General features: G+C 41.8%; 1 protein-coding gene across 3 annotated transcripts; it reads right to left on the bottom strand.

Annotated features, from left to right (window-relative positions):
* Positions 1 to 1,462: 1,462 nt before the first annotated feature.
* On the bottom strand, positions 1,463 to 24,623 carry BDH2 (3-hydroxybutyrate dehydrogenase 2; the record flags this gene model as incomplete). Of its 3 annotated transcripts, XM_079920424.1 has the most annotated exons (11): positions 24,360 to 24,432; positions 21,214 to 21,331; positions 20,741 to 20,832; positions 19,842 to 19,920; positions 18,202 to 18,298; positions 16,402 to 16,510; positions 10,454 to 10,514; positions 9,149 to 9,262; positions 5,143 to 5,201; positions 4,460 to 4,552; positions 1,463 to 1,758 (listed from the first exon to the last, which is right to left on the bottom strand). In XM_079920424.1, exons 3-11 carry the CDS (start codon positions 20,810 to 20,812, stop codon positions 1,705 to 1,707), a joined length of 738 nt encoding a protein of 245 aa, XP_079776550.1. In that variant the 5' UTR covers positions 20,813 to 20,832; positions 21,214 to 21,331; positions 24,360 to 24,432. The 3 variants fall into 3 exon arrangements, with proteins under 3 accessions (XP_079776550.1, XP_079776548.1, XP_079776549.1); XM_079920422.1 differs by lacking the exon at positions 1,463 to 1,758 and having other exon boundaries at positions 4,379 to 4,552; XM_079920423.1 differs by lacking the exons at positions 1,463 to 1,758; positions 21,214 to 21,331 and having other exon boundaries at positions 4,379 to 4,552; positions 24,360 to 24,623.
* Positions 24,624 to 27,403: the final 2,780 nt, after the last annotated feature.

Genomic DNA, 27,403 nt, shown 5'->3' with positions numbered 1-27,403 from the left:
TATTTAGAGTCCATTTTGCAGTGTTCATCATGTGTTTATTTATTTACTTGGCTGTGCCGGGTCTTGGTTGCTGCATGAGAGGTCTTCCATCTTCCTCGTGACACGTGGGATCTTTAGTTGCGGCACGCAGGATCTAGTTCCCTGACCAGGAATCAAACCTGGGCCCACTGCATTGGCAACGCCGAGTCTCAGCCACTGGACCACCAGGGAAGTCCCATCATGTTTATTTATAATTCATTTTTTAATAGCTTACATGTACATGTATAATGGCTCAGAGCATGAAGTACTTCATAAAAGCTTAAAAGCTTCAGTGTTCCATTACTTCACTTGATAAGAAGTTACAGCCTTTTGATAATGATACATCAAAAGAAACCCAAGTCATTTGGCCCAACTCCTTAATTTTACAAAGCAAAAAACTAAAATGGAAGAGAAATTGGATGACTTAGGTTCTAGGTAACCAACCAAGCTACATGTGGTCCAGTAGTGGAATACCTGGTCCAGAACCCTAAAGCAAATCTTAAAATCAATGGACTCTTCAGGAATGTTAGTCAAAATATCCTTTGCTGTCAGATTTATTTTATTTTGTTTTATTTTTTGCTGTTGGTTTTAACTTACCTTCATCAACTGCATGTTCTTCCTCATACATAAAATTTTAAACTTTCATTGTCCATTTCAAAATTTTCCTTTTTAATATTACAGTTCTGAGATGAAAGATTAACTGTTCATTTACTGAGTATCTACATGTGCATCATACCATTTGGTCTTTTGAGGTAACAACAAATAAAACACAAACATAAAACCCTGAAACTAAAAGAGCAAGAAAAAACTTCTCCCTAGTAATCTGTTATGGAATTATTTTCCATGAATTTAAATTTCTTATTGAAACTTTTATTTTCTTTAATTTTGTTTCCTGTTACATGATTTATTTCTGTTTCTTCATCCGGAGACTATTTCTAAGTTTCATGTTCTCTTGTCTGTTATCTCAGAATTTGGTGAGGAAATCTATACTTAATCTGAAAAATATTCTTCAAACTGACAATACTGTAAGGTAGTTAACTATATGTTTCTTATGTCCATGTCAAATACTGCTTATTTTAATAAAGACTTTTTAGTGAGACTAAAAAAAAAGTATTTACTTATAAGTGATGATATCCATTAAGGATAAACATCTGATGATTATTTTTCTTTTACATAACAGATCAACAATATATAGTCCTGAACCTAAACTCCTTTAAGTGTAAGTTACTGAAGCCAAACTCCTTTATACCTTTGGTGTTCACTTATGACTGTGTAAAATTTTAAAATTAGTACCCACATACAGACCAATGCAGAATCGTACAAAAATATTTGAATACGCAAAACAGAAGTAAAATAGAAATGAATAGCTTTTTTCTTAAAAAAGAAACTTCCTTTTTTCTTCATATTCACATTTTAATTTTATATATTTAGAAATTGAGGTTTATTCTTAAAATGTTCTTTTTGCAGTGAGTTCATTATCTCACCTATCTACAATGATTTCAGAAGAGATTAGAAAGAGATGAATATATTTAAAGAATCAGACTCTTGTGAACAATGACATCATCAAAAAGGTCTTATTTTCATTAATATGCCATTAATAGGAAAGAGAGGATGGGTGAGTTTTCTTCATAAGCAGGTTCACTGTAGACAGGAACGGCCTGCCTTCCCAGCAAGGAGATCCTGAAATCACAAGCTCCAGCCTCCATCAATGATAATAGGATTACCTGTTACATAGGCAGACTGCAGGGATAAACACAAGGAGATAGAACAATTAACCAGGTTGTGTTTCTTCAATTTTCCTGACTGAGATAGCTGAACAGTTTATCCTCATAGAACCAGGAAACCACACTTTTAACAAATAGAAATTAGGAAAATCTGAATTAAATTTCAGATGATTTAAAACTGCTGAGTGTTCTTGTGATCTGGATCTGACTGGCCTCTGGCTGGTGTTTGAGCACATGTCACATCATTCTAAGAGTGTCTGGACTCAGAGTCAGAAAATTAAGAAATTTTGTGATATAGAGCCATTACCCAAATTAGGATAAAGTATAGGCTAAAACAGTACATTTTCATTTTGAATCGCAGAAGTATTCTAACTAGCTGAGTTTTATGCCACTAATAAACCTTTGAACATAATCAAGTGTGTCAGTTACAAAGTAGTAATGTCAATTACCAAACAGAATTTTAAAAAAAAGATGTATATTTAGTTAATCAATATACATGGGTAATTCCAGGTACTGAAGCACACTAAATGTCTTTTTAAAATTTATATGAGTAATAATTATTATAATCTATTAACCAAAAAAAAAATTCTATACTAGTTTCAGACATCCAAATCTGTACAAAACTAAAGAAGTTTAAAAATTACTGATATTTTTCCCCATAGAATTTTTCATTTTCCAAAGAATTAAAGCTGAAGTGATTCTTGTGGTAGAGGTTTAAAAATGTTTTGTTTTGTTTTGTTTTGTTTTTTGCGGTACGCAGGCCTCTCACTGTTGTGGCCTCTCCCGTTGCGGGACACAGGCTCCGGACGCGCAGGCGCAGCAGCCATGGCTCACGGGCCCAGACGCTCCGCGGCATGTGGGATCTTCCCGGACCGGGGTACGAACCCGTGTCCCCTGCATCGGCAGGCGGACTCTCAACCACTGTACCACCAGGGGAGCACCCCCCTCTGTTTTATGTCTGTGAATAGTACACGACCAGGGAACTAACTGGAAGAGAGAAGAGAGAAGGAAAGGGGAGTAGGCAGGAGTGAGGAGGTGTGTTACTGATCAGTTAGCCCCTCTTCAGTGTAACTTGGTGCACACCAGGTGGTGGTAAATGTGACAGATACAGAGGTTGAAATGTTTTAGTGACAGAGCAGTTACTACTTCTCAGAACTATTAACAACAGTTGTTCATAGCAGAGGAAATGACTAGGCAGATTATGAATGACTGAGTACATTAACCTTTCTGATTTCTTTGAATCTGTATCTTCACAAGAGCTCATTTGATTTGTGGGTACTGCTGATAAGCTAAATTGCCCTGGTTTAGCCAGAGCTTAGGTTACCAAATATTTGGGAATGTTCTGGCTTGAAATGTGCAACAAAAGGACCTTTGTCCTTTTAGAAAGATCTAGAAGAGTCCATATGTAAAACAGAAAGCTTGCCTTTTGAAAAAAACTTGGAGAAATTGGGGGTGTTTCTTGGTAGAGTGTCTAATAACCCCCTAGTTTATCTACTTTATATGATCAGTCTTCATATATTGAATTTTATTTTTTTTTATTGGAGTATAGTTGATTTACAATGTTGTGTTAGTTTCAGGTGTACAGCAAAGTGAATCAGTTATACATATACATATATCCACTCTTTTTTAGATTCTTTTCCCATATAGGCCATTACAGAGTATTGAGTAGAGTTCCCTGTGCTATACAATATATACTGAACTTTAAAACACTCTGTACTCCTGTTATGATGTCTTTCCTTCCAGCCTCTTCCATTGCCTCAGGCTTTAGGTGAATTTAAAACTAGGAACACAAATTTGAGTCTATTATCCATGTTTAAGTTAAAATATTTTTAGGGCTTCCCTGGTGGCGCAGTGGTTGGGAGTCCGCCTGCCGATGCAGGGGACACCAGTTCGTGCTCCGGTCCGGGAAGATCCCACATGCCATGGAGCGGCTGGGCCCGTGAGCCATGGCCACTGAGCCTGCGCGTCCGGAGCCTGTGCTCCTCAACGGGAGAGGCCACAGCAGTGAGAGGCCCGCCTACCGCAAAAACAAACAAACAAACAAACAAAAACAGAGGGGATGCCCTTGTACTTTATACCTTATAAGAAATATCTCTTATGAAAGTTTCTGCTTTCACAGCTGTTTGCCATTAAAAAATATACAGTAGCCGTTAAGGAAAAAACTGATTACTAAATAGGTGCAACGTGGAAAGAGAATTAGGAATTTCCATTCGTGATGATAAATAAGTAAAAATTCATAGGGAGAAAAAAGAGGTACTGGCATTGTTCTAAACAAGTCACCAGTCAAACTGAAAACACCAGATGCTAATTCTGTGTCTCCTGGACGCAAATCTGGTTAACCCTTTCCCCATTTCACCGGAAGCTCTCATAATTTTGGAGGTTCACTGGTTTGATTTACAAATCAAATTTACAAATGGTTTCCCAAATTGTAATTTTTGAAAGTAATTATAAAATTGAGCAATTTAATTTTTTTCAATCCTCCACCACTTCATGTGCTATCAGATTCAGTGACATGTAAAGTTGAATGAGGAAGAGTTGGTGGCTCAGATCAATGTGGCCTTTCTATGAGCAAATTAAATCAGAACTTATTCCTATCTTGTAAAAGCAGCATCTTAGCACCTACATGCCATCACTCCCTAAATCATACTATTTTGATGAGCAAATTGTGGCCAAATGTGATTGAGGATAATGAACCCCCTGGGAAGAACAGTGCTTACTTCATCAGAGGCCAGGTACACGCAGAGCAGGGCTATTTCTTCTGCAGTTGCAAATCTTCCTGTTTTCTGTCTCTTTAGGAAATCGCTCAGTGCCTGGAACCAGAAACCATACCGGACATCAGTGATGTGAGCTGAAGTAACTCACCTGCAACACCTTCAGAAGGTCAAAGGCAAGAGGAATCTACAAAGGTACCACTGGCTTGTTGCCTTGATTAATTATACATGACACAAGATACAGGAGAATATCAATGTCTTTAATTGTGGACCAAACAGGACTATGGTGACTCCCAATCTACTCAAACTATCTGTTTTATACTAAAACCTACAGAGACTGTGACAGATCAGAAAGATAATATTAAAGAAGAGGGCATTTTCATATTTTTTGAAAATGTGGTAAAATGCACATAATATAAAATTTACCATCTTAACCAATTTGAAGTGTACAGTTCAGTAGTGTTAAGTCCATTCATATTATTGTGCAACAAATCTCCACAATTCTTTTCATCTTGAAAAACTGAAACTCTATCCCCATTAAACAATAACTCCCCACTCCCTCTCCCCCAGCCCCTGGCAACCACCCTTCTACTTTCTGTCTCTATGGATTTGTCTCCTCTAGGTAAGGAAGGAGCATTTTTATTTTTTTTAACGAGAGGATTTAAACACATTTAAAATAGCAGATATACCTCTTCAGGATTTGGTCTGGCTTGTATTCTTTCCTGCAGAGATGGGGTATCAACCGTTCCTAAATCAAAGGAGGGCATTCAGCTTGGTTACTTACTTAGACTGAAAAAGAAATTGATGATTAAATTTTAAACTTCCTTTCCATATGATACAACGATCAGTGAAAGCCTTCTCCATGACTTGGAGTGACAATTTCACCTCTACCTGCCTGCTTTCTATTTAATAGGCTTATAAATTCTTTAATAAATGTCTATGATTTTCAAAAACACAGACTATACTTCTTTGTGAAGTATATTAGGCAAAAAATGACACCCAGCATTCCCAGGACATACTTTAGTCACATCACATTGATATGATACTTTATGGATTTTAAGCACTGTTATAGGTATTATCTCAGTTAATCCTCGCAACAACCCTGAGATGTATTATAGATAAAATCATACAAGCACTATATCAGTATAAGGACCCAGACTACCTAATGATCTCAAAAACATTTTCTGCTGTCAGGTTCACTCTGGGGGGATTCTCAGGGACAACTCCACACCCATCACAGTCCTCGATAACTTAGGTGGCTCTTAATTTTCCTCATTATCTTGCCTATTTTCGTCGGTTTTAAATTCCTGTTTTAACCATTGTTTCATATTTCTCATCGAAAAAATATAACTTTATTTTACTTAAAAACAAGAAAAATAATAATGACTAAAAAATTTTAAATCCCACTTAGTTCACATTCTTTACAGAGCAAGTTCCCATACATTTCTGTTAACTTCTGTGATCTGCAAATTCTCTTCAGAGGGCTTTCTTCTGCTGACCGTACTCCCGGAGACCACATGATCTTTCTAAGTTCATAGCAAGTGATTTCACTGTCATACTCTCAGCTCCATCCTTAGACCATGCTCCTGGGTGTGCCATAGATTTGATGTTTGCTTGGAAATCATTTCTTTCTTTTTTTAAAAAAAAATTTTATCGGGATATAGTTGATTTACAATGTTGTATTAGTTTCAGGTGTACAGCAAAGTAAGTCTTTATACATATACATATATCTACTCTTTTTTAGATTCTTTTCCCATATAGGCCATTACAGAGTATTGAGTAGAGTTCCCTGTGCTATACAGTAGGTCCTTATTAGTTATCTATTTTATATATAGTAGTGTGTATACGTCAGTCCCAATCTTCCAATTTATTATCCTCCCCGCCTCGGAAACCATTTCTTAATTTTATTATCATTTGCCATTTCTCTGGAGAGACTGGGAATCTTCGAAATCTGCAAATCCTGGCTCCTTTTTGTTTAACAGCCCTTTCCTTAGCTTGTCTCTGTGCTCTCACATTTCACTGTAAGCAGGCGACACTTTCAATAGGCTGGGTGGGAGCTGCCTTGGCTACATCACCTGGTTCATCAGGAACATTTTCTACCCTCCACAGTTACAGCAGGCAATAGTGTTGATGAAATTTCTTAAACCACAAAGCGAAAATCTCTTTGTATCCAATTTCTGGTGATATTTTCCTCACTTGCCTCATCAACAGCCTCCTTAAAGTCCACAATTCTACCAACAGTGTGTTCAAGGCACCTTAAGCATTCACTTAACGCCCTCCTCAAAATCCTTAACAGCTTCCTCCCGCTGAGGCAAATGCTCACCGACTCTTACATATGGCCGGTATTCATGACTATTACATGAAAACTCTGTAGCAAGCCTATGCCTCGCACTTCATTCCACTGTCACCTGACTCTGCTGTGTCCCTGGCACAGACTGACACACCATGCCACTGTCCACACCAGTCTGGTGTTGAAGTGTTGTGACTATATCATCAGCACCAACCCAGACACACTCATTCCTTGTCACATTTTCTTTGTGACTGGCTCAGTGAGTCACAGCTAGTTCCTTGTTCCAGACAGTGGGAGAATATATTTTCCAATCTTCTGAAAAGTCCAGCTTCAAAACAACCACATTTTCCAAATCATTTTGCCATTTATTCCACTGGGAAAATGGCACCAAAAATAGCTAGACTCAAGTATCACCAACGTGTATGTTAAAACCCGGTGAAACTCTCTCTCCTGTAACCTCCTCTTTCTTGGTGTTACCTATGTTTACCGTTCTAGTCCAAGAAAAATTAAACAGAACACCTCAATCATGGAAATTCTGTCCCTTGAAGGTTATTTAGTAGTCTCCCCCTTTCCTAAGTCAGTGGGTTTCAACCTGAGGGGAGACCATGATGAATTACATCAGAATTTCCAGTGGCACTTTCCAAACTACACACGGTGTTCCCCATCAACTCCTTCTCCAAATGCCGGCATGCCCCTCAGGTTTTGAAAGGTCCCACAGGTAACTGTGAATTGCTTCTCCTCCCCAAAGCCACAATACCAGTTGTGAACTACTAAGAGAAACCTTGATTCTGGACATGCAGTACTGAATTTCTTTTCAGAGAGGAAGTTGATAATTCTTCCTAGGCAGACCTCATTTTACTCTCTTTGGTTTGCTGAGCTTCACAGATACTACATTTTTTACAGATTTCAGGGTTGTGCAATGCTTCTTCGAGCAAGTCTATAGGCACCATTTTTCCAACAGCATTTATTTGCTCACTTCATGTCTCTGTGTCACATTTGGTAATTCTTGCAATATTTCAAACTTTTTCATTATTATATTTGTTATGGGGATGTGTGATCAGTGATCTTTGATGGTACTACTGCAAAATGATTATGACTCACTGAAGGCTCAGATGATGGTGAGAGTTTTTTAGCAATAAAATGTTTTTGAATTAAGGTATATACATTGTATTTTTAGACACAATGCTATTGCACACTTAATCGACTACAGTATAGTGTAAACATAAATGTCCTTTCTACTCATAATAAGTTCTGCTTTCCTCCTTTCCTTTATATGAGGGGCCGGCATACTTTTTGGTCAAAAGCCAGACAGGAAATATTTTTAGCTTTGAGAACCATTTGGTCTGTTATAACTACTCAACTCTGACTGCAGCATGAAAACAAACTTAACCAATATAAAAGCAAACTGGGTGTGGATGTACTCCGATAAAACTGTGTTTACAAAACAGGTGGTAGGCCGGATCTGGCCTGTAGGCCATAGTTTGCTGACCCCCTCTTTACAGCATAAAGGAAGGTATGAATCCCTCCTTTTTGTTTATGGGCCACCCCAGGTGATGGACATGACTCAGTGGCTCCCTATGTCTGGGAGGCTCCTCTTTCTTCCTGCTGTCCTGTGAGCATGGTCTACGTTTCAATTTTCCCCTGACGAGGCCATCCTGGGCTTGCTTCTAAAACACCAAGCCCTGGCCAGTTATGTCTCTCAACCACAGGGTTTGGAATTGTCCCCATCCACACAAGTAGCATTTAAACCTTTTGCATCTGTTAAATCAAAATGGCATCACTTGTGCTAAAGCCCATGATACAAAACCTACATTTAATGCCTAACCTAATTGCAGTTTCAACCTTTACCAGAAATGTAATCTTAATCAACCAGTCTGGAATTTTCTGGTTAGCACCAATGAGGTAATTGGGCCCCTGTGGGTCCTCTCTATCCCCCTAGGGGAAGAAGAGGCAACCTGTAGTATAAAACCTGTGCCATCCCCTCCCCCTTAAAAAAGCAGTCCCAGCCCAGAATAACCTTTTCTTTTCTTTTGCCAATGACCTCCTTGCCCCACCCTTCTTTCTATGAAAACCTTCCATTTTTGTATATGGCTCCCTGGAGCATCCTTCTAGTTGCTAGATGGGATGCCACTTGATTCATGAATCGTTGAATAAAGCCAATTAGATCTTCAAATTACTTGGTTGAATTTTGTCTTTTAACACATCTGTGGGTTATTCCTAATGACTTAGGATCTCTTTCCCAACTTACCATTGGACTGTTATCTTAATAAGCCTGGACTCTTTTTTCTTTGGAGCTTTTCCCAATGACAATACAACATGTGGTAAACAAGCTTACAGATACTTTTCACAGTGGCAGCCGGGAGGTCAGAAAGGACAAGTTCATAGTCCCACAGTGCCCAACTCACCTGGACACACACAGTTGCACCGGATACCCTGCTGGATGAAGTCTGCAGCAACAGACTTTGTGAGACCAATCACAGCTGCCTTGGTTGTGCTGTACACACACCTGTTCACAACTCCTGAGAATGAAGGAAAGTTCAACCGTTGAAGGAATAAAAAAACACAGTCAACTTCAGGAAGCAGGAGACCATTGTCATGCTTCCTCACACTCCACCATTTTTAAGATTTTTTTTTTTGATGTGGACCATTTTAAAAAGTCTTCATTGAATTTGTTACAATATTGTTTCTGTTTTGTGTTTTGGTTGTTTGGCCTCGAGGTATGTGGGATCTGAGCTCCCCGACCAGGGATCGAACCCACACCCCCTGCATTGGAAGGGGAAGTCTTAACCATTGGACCACCAGGGAGGTCCCTGCACCCTTTCTAAAAATCGATATCAGATTTTCTCCTTTAATAGAGCTAGTTTCTGAATCTGGGAAAATAATATCATTATTGGCACAATTCAGTTGAGACTTCGGTGTTGAGATGCTGCACCTAAGTGATAGCAGTGGCTTTAGTTTTTCATCATCAGTTGGTAGAACGAAGAAATTTAGGGTAAAGCAAAGCAAAACAAAACACAACCCAAACAAACCAAGAGGCTTAGGCATTTCTTTGCATTCGTCTCCTGTGCAGGCTTACTGTGTACATCCTTGCTAAGAGAAGGAATGTTATCTCAGCAGTAACTACTTCATTTTCAACTCGAAATCCATCTGTGCCAGACTGTGACACTGTCCATCATCTCCACTTTTGCACTGCAATCTGGCCCTTCAACTTGACTTCTCATTTAGGGCTGGATCAAATGTCTTTGTGAAGCACTCCCCCACTCCACAGGCAGAGTTATGTCCCTGCTATTGTAACAGCACTTTGTACAATGCTCTGTTATGACCCTATCACACTGTAGAAGATGTGCATTTGCCTGACTCTCCCCCCTTTTAGACTGTGAATTCTTTGGGGTCAGGGACATCTAGTGGGTGTCTAATACATCTTTTTTGATTAATTAAATGTATCAAAGTTTCCTTCTCCCCGTTTGATCTTCATTTCCATATCCATTAGAAGGAATAAAAGGTAGAGCAAAGCAAACCAACTTATATTTAACTTTATGACTGGTTCAGACTGGTTCACATCTAAGGCAAAAGGACTGGTACTTAAGAAACTTCAGAGCAATTTATAAAAAAGCAGTTTTATGATCTCTGCTACGCTTGTTCCCCAAACCCTTAGCTCTTGAAGGTGTGTGAGTACGTGTGTCGTGACGCCCAGAGGAAGACACACCTACCTTTGATGCTCGATGCCACAGAGGACATATTGATAATGTTGCCAGATTTCTGAGCAAGCATCTGCCAAAACAAAACAAAGACCAAAAAAAGATGCTACTCTGCAGGCTAAAACTACTACCTCTTTAAAAGATGCACGTTTACTTATGGTTTGCAGGACCATCATATTAGCTATTAACATTAAGCACTGTTAAGCATGTTAAGCAGTCTTTTTTTTTTTTTTTTAACGGATTTTCTTTTTTCTTTTTTCTTTTCTTGGCCACGCTATGCAGCTTGTGAGATCTTAGTTCCTTGACCAGGGATTGAACCCGGGCCCTTGGCAGTAAAATCACGGAGTCCCAACCACTGGACCACCAGGGAACTCCCTGTGAAGCAGTCTTAATGGTCTCACCCAATCATTGCTGGGAACTGATGGCTTGTGTACACATTGGCAGGAACATTTCCCAGGGGTTTACTGCCTTCCTGTGGCATAAAAGCATCAGCAAGACCAAGAAGGAACTCTGAGCTAAATGAAAGGCTAATGAATGTTAATGTTACTGTATGTTCCCGATGGAAAACTCTTTCTCCATTCATCACATATTCAACATATAGTTGCATACCTACTGTGGTCAGGTACAGTGGTAGGTCGAGGAGATTCAAAGAGAAATGACTCAGTCCCTGCCTGCCTATAGAGCTGCCAGTCTGATTGAAGTGGCTGGTATAACCTGCATCCAGCAAGAGGAAAGACTGTCACTGGGGAGGGGGCGGACGTGGAAAGAAGGGACCAGGCTGCAGGGCACGCAGAGGAGGTCTGATTTTTTGAAAGCTAGAGCGTTAATCAGAAAAATAAAAGAGAAGGGTATTTTCTTCCCAAGGAAGTGGGAAGAAGGGATGGGTCTGGCTGGAAGACAGAATGTGGGAGGAATAAAGCTGCAGAGGCCAGTGGGGCTAAATTCAGGAATTTTGGCTTTACCCTGAAGGCAATGCGGTAGAGACAATGAGGGGGTTTAATGCAGAGGGCGAGTGGCATGTTCAGATTTGAAGATTACAAAGATTACTATGGCATCTTGTAGAGGAGAGCACTGGAAGCTGATGCAGGGATTTAGGAAAGGAGTAATGAAAGTAGAGAGCAGAAACGTCTGTGGTTAACAGAGGTGGAGACAGCCGAGGTACGTGAGCAGGACTTGGTACATGGTTACATGCAGCGAGGGCTGCTCCCCGTCTAGGGCAGTGTTTCCTAAGAATACGTCCTTCAGAATCCCACACAGAAAGTGTGAAAGTCTTAAGAGGAGGGTCTGTGGCTGTCCTGTCCTCCTAGACAGGGTACACAGCAGCCAGTCAATATGTTTCCGTGAATCAAAATCTCTTGGGGCTTCCCTGGTGGCGCAGTGGTTGAGAGTCCGCCTGCTAATGCAGGGGACACAGGTTCGTGCCCCGGTCCGGGAAGATCCCACATGCCGCGGAGCGGCTGGGCCCATGAGCCATGGCCGCTGAGCCTGCGCGTCCAGAGCCTGTGCTCCGCAACGGGAGAGGCCACAACAGTGAGAGGGCCGCGTACCACAACAAAACAAAACAAAACAAAAAAATCTCTTGAGGTGCTAGGTTAAAGTGCAGATTGCTGAGCTCTGCCCCAGACCTAAACAAATATATCACTGAAAAAAGCTGCTATGAATTAAAAAATGTTTTCAGATGAACTTATATTTAATTAAAAGATGTATGTATGTTTTCAAGATGATATAGGTATATGCGAGGGCATGGGTATCCACCCATCAATGTTTGGGGGGAAGAAGCAAGAGTTGGAGAGAATGCCTGCCTCGTGGGCACTAACTTACTGAAATCAGAGGCTGCAGGGATGACCATAAAGAACAAGGAGGAGGTGGTGAAGAGTTAAAATAAGTGCTGGGGGAGGTGGAGAACAGAGGAAGGAGAACCAGGATATGCTCTATCATGAAAATCAAGTAAAGAAAGAGCTTCTAAGACAGAGGAGTCTCAGTAGGCAGTGTAAAGGGTCAAAGAAAAAAGTCACTTCTGCTGGGGTAAGTTTATCCAGCAGCTTTCAAGGAGGTGTAGGAATGGAGAAGGTGAATAACTGGATGATCCAGGGATGAGTTTGCCAAGATTCTATTTTTCCTTATAGTATTCTTACTTTCTGTTTTGATACTTAGCTACTAATCGGTACCTAAGAGCAGAAAGTCTAAAACAACCCTAAGGTATTATGTTGAATGGATTAAAAGGATAAAAGGAGAGGCTGAGGTGACCCAGTGAAATCCAGAAGATGGCAGGGAAAGAAAATATTGAACCCAACTTGTTTGTCTATATAATAAAGAGAATCATAATGAAATGGGGTCCTCATAAAAAAAGACCAGGAAAATTAGTAAAATATAACAGTGTTGAAAACGAAGCCTTAAAATTATTCTTTCTTATCCAGTTTAGCAAATAACATAACCCATTTAAATTAATTTATTTTCCCAGTGTCACTGAGGTATAATTGATAATATATACAATCCATTTTTAATACATATGGAATACATGTAGCCCAATTTAATATATAAAGATGGGCTATTAAATAAGTTCAGTCTCTGGTCTTCTGAAATGCAATAAAATCCTCAGGCAGAACTTTAGAAAACAGTCACCTGGGAGATGCTACTGCTGCCCACTAACACTTGGACTGTCCACTCAGCCCAAGTCTAGCCGCTGATTCTAGAGCCCAGTCCTTGCGTCCTTCTGTGCTGCCTTCTCAACACCAGATCAGCACCTGCGGTCATGGTGTGAATGCTCTTCCTGGCTCTGCATGCAACAGCCATCTCTGGCAGGTACAACAGTAAAGTGAAGTGCCTGGATGTAGTAATGCTGTCTAGGACTGATCTCCCAGAAGCTCAGGCGGATGCTACAAAGAGCTCTGAAGATTCCCTCTAGCTGCATCTAGTTAGTCCTACTGTGACGCAGCTCTTCTGCCCCCACTGACCAGAGCCCAGCTCCTAAACCTGGCAGACCTTGGCTTCTTGGGTCTTCAGTGATTCCATGCCTGACCTCCACCTGGACTGACAACCTAGATTCATTTCTTCATCCAGCAAATGTTTGCTAAGCGGCTCTACGTGCGAGAGACTCTGCTAAGATAGAGCAAAGGAGGAGAACACCCAAATATCCAAGACCTCCCCGAACCCTCGTAATGGATCCTCTCTTCTGGTGGACCTTGGATTCTACACTGACCTCTTTTCACAGTATTTTTAATTTGTTCTCTGCTTTCTGACTGCTCTTCCAGTCTTGGAATGGTTTTCTGTATGCTTATCCATGAACAAAAATTTCCTACAAGTGTTCCTATGTTTTGACCATCTGACCTTTCAAATCTGCCTAGACTCTAAATCCTGGCTTCCCCTGGAAAGTTCTATCTGGTATATGTGCGTCATGGTTAATGAACATAATTAGGGCTGGAAAGGACTGTGTAATCTATCACCCTCATTTTTTTTTTTTTTTTTGTGGTACATGGGCCTCTCACTGTTGTGGCCTCTCCCGTTGTGGAGCACAGGCTCCGGATGCGCAGGCTCAGCAGCCATGGCTCACGGGCCCAGACGCTCCGCGGCATGTGGGATCTTCCCGGACCGGGGCACGAACCTGAGTCCCCTGCATCGGCAGGTGGACTCTCAACCACTGTGCCACCAGGGAAGCCCAATCACCCTCATTTTAAATGAAGAAATAGACACCGAGAGAGCACAGGTGCCATCTCCCAGGTCCCGTGGCGAACTTAGGGGCAGAACTCAGGTTGTTCCTAAGGTCTTCCAATGACAGATTCCAGAATCCCAGGTAAGGTCAGTTGGGGTCATTTTAACAAGTGGCACCAACTCATTCTGACTCCCCATCCCAGTCATTAATAACTCTTAGGATTTCTTACAGATGAGTTTCATTGGCTCATATGGATTATTAAGATGCTTTAAATCACAGACAAACTCGCTAATTTGCAAGTTAATGTCTGGTATTTTAAAAGTTAACACTTAACAAGCTTAAATTTCAGCTCCACTGTATCTCACACCTATGTCCTTCCCTGATATTTGTCAAGCATTCAGTACTACAATGAGTCTCATATATGTGTAAGTCTTATTCACTTGACCTGAGCTTTCCTCTTTTACCACAGCCTCTGCTTTTCCTCATATCCTATGCTAAGGATTAGTCTTCAAAAAATACATTTAAGTTCCAAATAACAGATTCTCATGAACTCCAAATAAGGAAAAAAAAAGGCAATTTATATTTAAAAAAAATTTGCTGGTTCAACATTCCATGAGCCAACCCAAAGATTCCTTCTAGGGGCTAAACAAGAAGATTAAAAAATTTTTAGTTTTTTTTAGTTACTAAGTCAATTTCTCTAATTTTCCTTTTAGCATTCATCTGTATCCTTCTTGACGTTAGGCCCAATGTCCAGAGCAAAGTATCTGCCCTGCCTTGTCATCAAAAAACTCTTCTCCTGGGCTTCCCTGGTGGCGCAGGGGTTGGGAGTCCGCCTGCCGACGCAGGGGACACAGGTTCGTGCCCCGGTCCGGGAAGATCTCACATGCCGCGGAGTGGCTAGGCCCGTGAGCCATGGCCGCTGAGCCTGCGCGTCCGGAGCCTGTGCTCCACAATGGGAGAGGCCACAACAGTGAGAGGCCCGCGTACCACAAAAAACAAAACAAAACAAAACAAAACAAAACTCTTCTCCTGCCCTGGGTTGGGCAGCATTCAGTATGTCAGTCATCTAATCCAGCTGGAATGGAAGAGAAGCATGGCTCTTCTGCATTTCACTAAGGTTCAACTTACAACCTTGAACTGAGCCGGTTCTGTACAAAGTCAACCTCGTTCATTGTCTGAGCCTGTGTTGTCTGCTACTACTGGCTTATAAGCTCATTTGAAGTCAGTGTTTTTCATATTTATACGCCCCCTCCCCCAGAGAACCTAGCGTGGTGCTTTCCATCAAAAGGCACTTAATGCTTGTTTGTAAAATAAAATGAGAAACAGTCAGGAGTTGTGCGCAGGCTGGTAAATTCAAGGGTAGCACACTCAGGAGGAATACTGTCTCCTTAGCACACGCTGTCTCTCACCTCTCCAGTACCTCTGTGGCTCAGCTAAAAGCAGGAGTGCAAGGAGAATACTCGGGGTACAGAAAAGCAATGGGGTACATCCACCTGGAGATGGGGGTGCCTAGATGCTGACATTCAAGAAGGGGCCCAACTTCAAGGGTTCAAATCCTGGCTCTAATCACTTGCTAGTTATATGACCTTAGGCGAGTTATCTAACCTCCCGGTTTCATCCTTCTGCACAGTGTCTGTGATAGTACCTACCTCATTCGACTGCTTTGGTCCCACATGCCCCCTTGCTGTTCCAATCCCTGGAACCCTCTTCCCAGATACCTGAACGGACAGCTTGCTCACTTCATCGGGACCTCTATGAAAATTTCACCTTATTAATGAGGCCCTCCCACTAGACCTCACTGATAGCCTAGCTTCTTTTTTTTTTTTTTTTTTTTGGCCACGCTGCGTGGCTTGTGAGATCTTAGTTTCCCAACCAGGGGATTGAACCTGGGCCACCGCAGTGAAAGTGCTAAGTCCTAACCACCGGACTGCCAGGGAATTCCCTAACCTAGCTTCTTTTAAGTTCACTGTACTTATAACCACCACACACGTTAGAGTTTATTTGATTACACATTATCGTATCTCGCCCCTCAAAATAGTACCTCCCTTATAGAAAGGACTTTGTTTAGTTCTCTGATGTGCCTTCTGCACCTGGAAAGCAGCCTGCCACATGGTGCTTAATATTCCTTGAATGAATGAAGTGGAAAGTTAAGTGAGTTAATTTCTATGAAATGCTTTGATATCAATGTTCACTACAGGTTAGTCATTATGTTCACTGTTATCACTCTTCAGAGTAGGGATCCTCTCTGGGTGTCCAGTATGGAGACCTACTTATCCAGCGGTACTCATCCTAGCGGTGGTGGTCACCTTACTTTAGGAAGAAAGGCCTTGATCATCAGGTACATGCTGCGGACGTTGAGATTCATTGAGAAGTCCCAGTCTCTCTCCCCACAGTCCAGGATGGTTCCATGATGGACAAAACTGGAAGTGTGATTAAACCACGGGGAAAAAGATGATCATTGAAAAACATTTCTATTCCATTTCCTTATCCTTTTTATTGTCATTTATTGGCTTAGACCATTGTCCTTTCCCTTAGCAAGATTAACAATTCAAACACAGTATCACTTAGTACCTTAGGTGAGGAAGTATCCCAACAACATAAGCTAAAAAAATTTATTTGAAGACAAAATCCTTCTTTTAAAAGAAGGCAGGAGTTAGAAGCCACCAAACATAAGAAACTCTGTACCTACTGAGCAGGAAACATCGCTGCCATTAAAAACAAAGGAGAACAGGGCGCTTGGCCTAACTCCTATTTCAAGATCAAGAGCGCCTTCAGGTGGCACAGATTAAACATTCTCAAGGGAAATCAAAACTGCAAGGAAAACTCAACATCTCAGGGTAGCAAAGTAATACCCCTACTGTACGGTTCTAACATACTGAGTAAACAACGTACAACAAGACAAAACCTTTAAAATAACCTTCACTCTTTTTGAAGTCACACTTCCTCAAGGAAGCTTTCTAAACATCAGTTAGAGTTAGAGTCCTAACTGATTTCACTGTCCCCTAGACCAAAATTATGTAATTAATTATAAAATATTGTCAGTTGTGATCCCTATGCACCACTGTATTTCTAGTTCAACCGAATGACAGCAAGAATCACATCCTCTATTTCTGTTCCCCTTACATTGCTGAAAATTTAACAGGTGCTCAGAAACTAATTTTGCTAGTTGTTTTTTTCATGGCTCTGGGTATATTCTCATAGGAGGAATGAGCAGGTTATTTATAAACTAGATCATCACAATCGTTACTTTAATTTCCGAACATTGTAACATATGATAAACTATGGATAAACTGAGACTTTTTTTTTTTTACTCTGAATCATGATTGGGAAGAACCATAGAAATATATTAGAAGGCTCTAGAATTTTTCTACCAATGCGGCAGTACAAATGTAACACTACACAAGAAGAGTGGGATATCGGAGGTATCTACTGAGTTCCTGGTTCCTCACATCTACTGTCATGCCTGAGAAGGGACAGTGGGTACCAGCACTCGTTGTATCTACATGTAGCTGCCCCAGGTCCAGCTTTTCATCATTCATGCATGGTTCAGCAAGCTGGGTACCACCCTAATAAGTTTAATTAAGCCATTCTCTTTGTGCCGTGTATAAAGGTACAACATGAAGCTTCTTTTGCTGGGACTCATTGTCCCAGTAAGAAACACTGAGCTTGGGAGGTATAAAAGACTTACTAGAATATGCCAAAAAATTGGCAACATCTTCATTTCAATAAACTGAATACTTGGCTTCTGGTGTATATATACTTCCTTTTAAAGGCACTCTACTGGAAAAGAGTTTTTCTTCTTATTTTATAAGTCCTGGTAGAGCACCAGCAACAAGTCCATTGGCATGAGCCTGTTACCAGCCCTGAGGAGAGCAACAGCGTTAGTACTGGTAGCCTTGCGTGACCTTAACGGCCTTTAGGCCCCAAGCCCATGTCAATGTCTATGGCTGCCTTACTTGTAACAAAAATTCTGTCCAAAAATCTAGCCACATTCCCCAAGGAATATATTATGGTTCACAGTGAATAATTTTGCCATATTATCAAAATTCTTTTAGTGAAAGCTGCAGAAAGCTTTCTGTAAGGAGAGTGAAATTAAAGAGCTATGAATTACCCAGCAACATTGAAGAGAACATCAAGTCTCTCAATGTCATTGGCGAACTGATCAATTTGTTTCTTCTTTGTGACATCAAGGACCCGAGTCTGAACACCTGAAAAATAAAACAAAGGACACTATTTGCCTATACTCATAAAGAATGGTTAGCCTTGAAGATTCAGCTGTTTCGAAGTGTGAAGATGGTAATATCTGTCCAGTGGGGCTTTGTAGGACTGTTGATCATTCGTAGGGTCTTCACAGTGTGAAGACTCTCAGTAAAAATCTTGACGTCCTCCCCACTTTGACCACCCAGTAACGTCTCTTTCTCCCTCTCTCTCTCTATTCTCTGAAACGAATGATTCAGGTCTTTTCTGAGTAAAGACTTCACAGTGAAGTATGAATGATCTACAACAGATGCTTCTCAGTAAGCCAGCAGTAATAGCTGAGAGTTGGCTCATTTTAGCCCATTCTTTCCCCCAGAGGTTGAGTCAGTGCTACAGTAGTGCTGAATTCTGTCTGTGTGAAGGGGAAGGGCAGGGGCGGTGGATAAGGGATTGTTTCTACTTGAGCACTTTACCTTTATGTTAATTCTATTATTTTTTAGAAATGACTCTGTTGGCCAAGGGTACCATCACTTACTTCTGGACAAAATTACAAGTAGAAGAAACGAGAGGCCAGAAGAGGGGATGAAATACTTGAAAGCCAGACATGAGAGATCCGGCATGGGGTCTGAGAGATACATACTGCACAGAAACTCCCTGAACATTCTCTAATGAAAGCAGCAGTCATTATTTTTATGCTTTAAATAAAAATATATATAGTTTATTATTCTCTTTTGGATATAGAAAGAAAAGGTTATAAACACAGACAGACAAGACTGAAATTGAGTTTCAGAAAGACTTCTTTTCTTCTGTGCTTTTCTATTCCAACAGTTTGACTTTGACTTATAGGAATTATAATTCAGTTTAAGTCTAATGCAGTTAACTAGGTCAGTGAACTGATTTGTGTTTGATCACGGAACCTGTTCTATTTTGCTGGAATAGTCGACTTCCAGGTAAGTTCTCTTTCTTTCAGCGGTTCTGCTTTCTTTCAGAGTAACTCAAACTGAAGTCCTCTGGTATTGGAGTTAGGTTCAGTGTGGTGCTGTAAGGGGTAATATACACCTAAATAATCTGGGTAATCTCTTAGGGTTTCTGGTCATGATATTGAAACCAATATTCTGAAACTTAATTTTCGCCTGTTTCTTTTAACATTTTAAATGTAAAATTTACTAGATAATTTAAAATTATGCATATGGCTCACATCACGTTTCTCTTGGACAGCGCTGCCCTCAGACGAGGGCGGCACAGTTGTCATCAAAAGGTAACATAACGACTGTTAAATGTTCACATATGACTTTGTCATTAGCTACTGAATCCTCTGACATGTTGGATAAATTAAAAATTTTAAGTATACAGCTTAAATACTTTGTTTACATTTAAGTGTACAGATTTTTATCTCTAGGTTCACAGAATACAAATTTGATATCAGAGAATCAGGCTCTAAAAAGAAGGCCAGTGGAGCTGAGCAGCTAAGGAATTTTCTTTCAACATGTAAGTACTAATGATTTATAATCCCTTGTAGACTGAATCCCAGATTCAAGCTGCGGAGTTGCTTACCTGGGTACTTTTCCAGTTCCTGAAGTTTGAACTCATTGATATCTGTGGCTATGACTCTGGCACCTTCTCTTGCAAAAGCCTGGTAGACACAATGCACAAATAAATCCTTTGTTTACATGGTTAAACTGCTCTCCTGAACTGAAAGTCATTTAGCCTTTCTCTTTTATCTTATTTTCACTGTTGTTTTCCCTATAAGATGGGTGGAATTTCAAACTATCTAGTCTCACCTCATCCTTCCCATTGTTACTATTTTTATCATTAATTAGAACAACGTGACATACATTGTGCTTGTCAGCTGACTTTGTCCCTTTAATACCAAATAAAACGTTTTTTTAAAAAAATAGGATTCTGTTATTAAACACCTCTCAAAATACTATTATTTTTTGATTTGATAGCATGCATTCTATTTCTGAGCAGGTGAGTAAACTCCAAATAGTAAGAGAAAAATGGGTTATATCAACACTTTTCCTCCTAATAACAGTGCATTTTTAGCTCTGGTGGGGGGTTTCATGTGTGAGAAGTTGATATAAATTAGAAGGCAAAGGTAACTTGATAGTCTCATAACTCTGGAGTCCTATATCTGGACTGACATAATTTCAGAAAGCCATGCACTTCTGTAGGGTCCCTGCAGTAAATTTATTACGGTGCAGAGGAACTGAGGCAGAGAGAGAAGTTTCTCAGGTCAAAGGTTATCAGTGATGTCACATAATAAACATGTGAGGTATTCATTCCTTTATCTGCCTGGAGTTAGGAGTAGTCACTTTTCTTTTTGTAACTTAAGACAACAGAAACACTAAAGAAAAAAAAAAAAAAGAGCAGAAATAAATACCCATGGAACCCAGCCACATAATTCAATACCTCAAAAGTTAGTAAGCAAACAACAAAAGATAATAACTTACTAAGGTAGCTGCCCGGCCAATCCCCTGAGCAGCTGCTGTCAGGACGATGACCTTCCCATCAAGTCGACCCATAATGGAACCTGTGGTTTAATCTAAAGACGTGTATTTAATGGCTTACCCTGTAGCACATGGCCTTGTGCAGTAATGTCTAGAAGGAACGGTTCAATGCACTCCTTTAAGAACCTGATGACAGCACCTCTGTACAAATACTCCTACCACTTGAGAATATTCCCATCATTCTCCAAGAATGATTACTCTAAATACCTAGCTTTGCATATGAAAAACATTTAGCAAAAACCACTGAAGTGATAACTGGTGACAGACAGACATCGGACTTTAACCCATCTTCAGGTTTTTTCAGTACCCAGAGAAGTCAGCCTCTGATGCTGATACAGCAGCATCCCCTCACTACCGCCCACCCTCCCCGCTGGCCCTCCCTGCACACACTGCTATGGCACTGGGTGGGTCCTTACTACTTGGGGCTGCTTCTTGCTTCCTCTCTTGTAAACTTTTCTTGGGGTCTGCACTATTAATCATCTGTGTTTTTTCCATGTCCCTTGAGAAGATTTCACAGTTGGCCTCAGACAGTCACTGAAAAAAAAGAGTTGGAAAATCAGATCATGTCCAATACCCCCATTTTACAGATGAGGGAACTGATTTGACCTGCTCAAGGTCATAGAACTGGTCAACGGCAGAGCCAGAACCAAACTCAGGTCTCCTGACTCTTTTGCTATGTGAACATTCTACCCAACAACGCTGCTGATCCTGTTTTAAAGTTTAAGCATTCATCAGTAACACTTTAACAGACGCAATCAGTAATTTTTAAAAGGGAGGACTGAGAAATTCTGACATAGGGGAAATATGATGTGCAGAAGATATTTGGTCAGTGCTTGGATTGTAGATCTCAGGGTGAGAGGAATGGCTAGTGATGAGGTTGGGGGTCGTGAAGAGTCAAATGATGATTAAATGAGGCTGTCTGCAAGGAACCAAGTCCCTTCTCTTACCCTGCTGTTCTTAGTGTGTGCCTCTGACCACACACCAACCACAAAATGGCTGCTTTCTCCCAAGACATCGTATCTGCATTCCAGGCAGAAAGAAGGAAAGCCTGAACTCTTTCAGAGGCCTCACCTTTCTATTCAACGAGTAAGCCTTCCTCAGAAATTCTAGCCTGTGTTTTATTGGCCAGCTCTAGCAGTGGAGGCTAAGAATCTGAGTTTGTTTTCCAGGCTTTACAAAGTAAAAAGGTGGGGGTGAGGGCGTGAGTTGGGTGGATGTTGAGTGAACTAACTGAAACAGCACATGCACAAAATGACGTCCACAATCAGTCTGCTCAATTACCTGCCTGATAAAGAGTACAGGTAGCTAGCTAGTCTTGCCTGGAGGGCTCACATGATCCAGTCATTGCTTTTTGAACTTATCTCTGTTCTCTTCAGCCAAACTTGGCTTTCTGCTGTACCCAATGTGCACTCACCGGGATTTCAAGCCTCCACTCTTTGTGCAAGCTCTCCTTTCTGAGGGCTAGTTACTCCTGTGGGCAATGGGCAATGAGGCTTTCAAAAGCATGACATGATCAGATGTGTATTCTAGAAAGCTCACAGTGGAGAACAGACCTGGGGAGGGAGTGAGCAGGCGAGAGCAGGGGGTTTCCTTCGGAGGTGGCGGCAGTGGTGCAGAGACGGTGGAGAAACAGCAGGGACGGAGAGCAGGTGTGGATGAGGGAAGTGTTTAAAAGTTGACACAGGGTCTGGTCATAAGTGCATAGACTTCAAAGACATTACGTGGCTTGCCCAGTGTTTCACGGCTATGAATTCAAACCCAAGCCTCCAGACTGCGGGTCCAAGAGAAGACCTCGTGGTTCTAAATCCCCACGCAGCGCCAGGGGCCTGCGGCTCTGTGGAACAGGTGCCCAGTAACTGACCACGAGGCCGGCGCTGTGCTCTGAAACCCATCGGTGAGTTTGTGCAGAGGCCACCTCCCCCCTGGTCTTTCCCAGCCGATGCCTGAGTGCGGCACGAACGCTAAGGTAGGCCCACTTCTGGGACACATCGAGCTCCTCCCGCCGGCCTCGCGGACCCTCCCGCGCCGTGAAGGATGCGCCCACACCGCCCAGCCCAGCGTCCCTCGCTCCCTCCCTTGCACGCAGACTTCCGTCGTGGTCTGCTGGCTCTCCCAGCCTTACCTAGATCCCTACTCATTTTCTCTCGCACCAGCATTTCCCCTAATAAATCCCGTGCGTGTTGAACTCTCTCGGAGTCAGCTTCTCGGAGGTCTAGACTAACAGCGCGTTTTTATAAGAGCCGACTCCAGGGACTAGCTTACGACTTCACTGATGGTCTCTGATTGACGGAGAGCTGGGCTGTTACAATGCCTGACCTACTCTGATGCAATGAATTTTCAGCTTTTATTTTTCTTCTTACATGAGTGATACGTTTTTACTTAAAACTGGTTAAGAGTCGAAACTCCAATAATCTTTACCCTCCCCCAGTCTCGAGCATGATGTATTAAAAAGTTGCTGTTGTACACTATTGGCATTAGTGACTTCTGGGTCATGGGACTGTGAAGGCACATTGCAAATGTTTCCCTAGGAGGCTCTGACACCCACCGAAGAACTTACTAAACAACTGCTGAAGCACAGGGCAGCCGTTTTGCTCCCTATGAAAACCTCCCCCGAGCTGTCCTCCCTATTTTCTGGGACCAGATTTTCGAACCAAAGCCTTACTACTAGATATAACCGCACTATTATATTAAAACGGATTTGTTTGGAAAAATGAGTGCAAACATGGGCTTAAATGAGGCAACTTTCAAGAAATCCAACGTGAAAACCAGACATGATGGATTTCTTACTCTAAATATTGGAATCAAAGTGTTAATTTTTTTTTGCCGCGCCGTAGGCCTTATGTGCTCTTATTTCCGCCACCAGGGATTGAACCCAGGCCCCAGCAGTGAAAGCACAAGTCCTAACCACTGGATCACCAGGGAATTCCCTCAAAGTGTTAATTTTTGATTAGCAGAGACACAGAGCATTTTCAGGATCTCTTTCTTCATAAGCCAGGAAAACAATGTCCACTTTGACACTGTAAAATCCTCTCCTTTGGCTATTTTGAAAAACCTACCGGAGTTTCAAACTTGTTAAAAACCCATCCGTATCCTGAACTAACTGCTAAGTTTAATCCTGAAAAAAGGTAATGTGCAAAACTAACATCTGAAAAGAAAACCTCTCCTTTTCCCTGGCCAAAGTTTCATTTAAAATATACTGGGAGAGCTTCCCTGGTGGCGCAGTGGTTAAGAATCCGCCTGCCAATAAAGGAGACACGGGTTCGAGCCCTGGTCCAGGAAGATCCCACATGCCGCGGAGCAACTAAGCCCGTGCGCCACAACTAGTTAGCCTGCGCTCTAGAGCTCACACGCCACCGCTACTGAAGCCTGCGCGCCTAGAGCCCGTGCTCCGCAACAAGAGAGGCCACCGCAATGAGAAGCCCGCGCACCGCAACGAAGAGCAGCCCCCGCTGGCTGCAACTAGAGAAAGTCCGCGGGCAGCAACGAAGACCCAGCGCAGCCAAAAATAAATATATTAATAAATAAATCTATTAAAAATATAAAATATATTGGGAAATCTTACTTTATTGCAGCAAGTTGATGGCGTCCTCCAGATCACTGCGCGGGCAACAAACTTAAGACCTTTGTTCCAAATCAGGTCAGGTGCCTAATGCATGTTGGGATTTGTAGTTCAGGTTCCTCCAGTTTTTAGAAAATAATTCGCACATTCACATACTTTATATGTAATGTGCTGCCATCTAGTGGAACTCAGGTAGAACTGTTAACTCCAATTACGTAGAAGGTGAAAAGTAGAACAGCATCTTACTTAGAATGTTGAAACGTAGAATGTTGAAATCATTTCCTTCACTAATTTAACCTAAGTCCTTCTCTTTTTTTTTTTTTTTTGTTCCGGTACGCGGGCCTCTCACCGCCGCGGCCTCTCCCGTTGCGGAGCACAGGCTCCGGACGCGCAGGCTCCGGCGCAGGCTCCGCGGCATGTGTCATCTTCCCTGACTGGGGCAGGGACCCGCGTCCCCTGCATCCGCAAGCGGACTCTCAACCACTGACGCCACCAGGGAAGCCACCCTTTCTCTTTTATTAGCACCTACTATGGGCTGCTCTGGGAGCACTCAAAGATTGAATGAGCCAGGAATTGCATGTGGAAGTTAGCAACAAGATAGAAGGAATGCAGGTCACTGAAGATACTGGAGCCTTCCTTTCTGGACCCTGAACTAGATAGTTCAGAGGGCGGGAAATAAAAATTCTCTTGTGCTTTTTAAGGTATAAGTACAGTTATTTTGGCACACGCAGTCTATTCTAACACTAATATATACTTAGTGGCAGAATGCAGGCATCCTGAGTATACTGAGGGGGTTGAGTCTGGGGAACTTCAAAGTGCATTGTTGGGTAAGAGCAAAAAATCAGGTTTGGCTGAAGAGAACAGAAATATCAGATCAAAAAGAATGGACTAGATCCTGTGAGCCCTCTCTAGAGGCTTAGTAACTCATCACTTTATCAGGTGTGTAACTGAGCCGAGACTGTTTAGGCTATTTTGTGTATGTGCTATTTAAGTAGGGCTCGCTCAACTGACTTCCCCTGCCTTTTACTTTGTAAAGGCTGGAAAACAACTATCAAATTCCTAGCCTTCTTTGCTACTAGAGCTGGTCAATGAAACATAGGCTGCAATCTCTGAGGGCTTCCTTCTTGGATAAAAAGATGATGCCTCTCTGAAAGGCTTTTGACTTTTGCTCCTTCCCTTCTTTCTCCTGGAATGCATCTGTGATGCATAGGGACATGGCAGCCATGTTGTGACTTGGTGTGAGGTCAGATGCATAAAGACAGCAGGGTGAGAGAAGGGACCTGGTTCCTTGAAGACAGCCTCAAGACAACAGCCCTAGACTAACTCCTCTGGATTTCCTATGTGAGAAAAATAAACTTCTTTCGATAACTTTTTTGCTCTTGGAGCTAAGTGTATTTACAATAGTCACAGTGGCTCAGAACAAAGACTGTGAAGTCAGAAGGATAAAGGTAAGTCCCACGTCTTTCCCTCACTAGCTAAGTCACTTAACTATAAATCTCAGTTTTCTCATCTTTAAAATAGTCATAGCACTTACCTCAGGGATGTTGTGAGGAAGGACTCGGCATGTAAAACCATCAGTACAATAAGTTACACTTGCACTTAATGATTATTAAGTTATAATGGATAGCAAACATTGCCCTTTAAAAATTAAAAAAAAAAAAACCCAAAAGTACCTTTTGGGGCCTAGACCAATGAGTTCATAGTAGATGGTCTTTTAATATTCACTGAATATGAATGGTAGGCCCTCAGTAATAATTCTGCCAGGCTCAAGAACATGTTTCTTATGAACAGTAAATATATTTTGTCTTCTCTGGTCCTAATTTTGCTTTTCAGATCATTTTAGTATTGTCTGACCATATTACTGCTTTTTAACCTTCTTGCAAGTTTCCATTGCTGATTTTCACTACCATTCCTTCATAAACACTCATCACAATATTGAAACTCAGATCATTAGAGGTTAGCAACATTCCGACATTGATGGAGGAACAGAAGAGCCAGCTCTCTTTCCCCAACAGACACCGAATTAACAACCATATATAGACCAAAATACTTTTGTGAGAACTTCAGAAGCCCATTAAGAAATTGCAGTACCCTGGGTGAGGGCAAAGCTGAGGACAGCCACACTGAAGCGGGTGAGAAGAGCCATTTTTTACTTGCTACTACCCCTCTCCCAGGCTAGCACAGCTTATCCCCTGGCTCAGTTTCCCCATCATGGGGACTAGGGGGAAAGAGGAGAGTGGAAGATTCACCCAAAGTTCCAGCTTTTCAAGGGCTGCTTGAGTGACTGGTCACGCTCCCCTACTTGGAGTGCTGATGGAACTGGCATGGTTTGGCACCAGAGAGCCTGCCGTGCCATCAGAGGCTGGTGTGGCTCTGCACAGTCAGGACAACGTGCCCAGCTTGAAGCTTCATCCTTGAGAGGGAGGAAGAAGAGTAGAGTGTGTGTCTGGTGTTCCAGCTTCTTGGATGGCTGCACAAGTCACTGGTTTGTGTTTTGCCTGACTTGGGGTGCTGATGTACTTTGGCTGCCTGGGGGCCAATGAGAAAAATGGGCAGTGGGGTGGCTTCCTGCTGTAGCAACAAAGAACCTGCAGTACTGCAGACAGACACCAGGAGGAAGAGGTTATGAGCTCCTGAAGAAGGCGCTGGCAACCCTCTCAACTTGGCAAATCACACACACAAGCCCAGAGAAGTTGCAATCGCACCAAAAGGTTGATTCAGAGGACCCCAGCATCTATAAATGAGCTCACTGATGGTGCTCCCCTGTACGAAGCTAGAAGAGGTGGCTGTTTTTTCAAATGCATAAAACCCAGCAAAAAGTCAGAAGGCACACAAAGAAACATGGCCCATTCAAAGGAACAAAATAAATCTCCAGAAACCAACTCCAAAGAAATGGCAATCTAAGAATTACCTATCAAAGAATTCAAAATAATAGTTTCAAACAAGCTCAGTGATCTACAAGAGAATGCAGACAACTAAATGAAATCAGGAAAATGATGCACGAGCAAAATGAAAATATTAACAAATAAATAGAAACTATAAAAAAG

This window comes from Stenella coeruleoalba (assembly GCF_951394435.1).
Source record: "Stenella coeruleoalba genome assembly, chromosome: 4".
NCBI lineage: Eukaryota > Metazoa > Chordata > Mammalia > Artiodactyla > Delphinidae > Stenella > Stenella coeruleoalba.
Note: the sequence above shows the minus strand (reverse complement) of the source record. Positions and strands in the feature narration are given on the sequence as shown.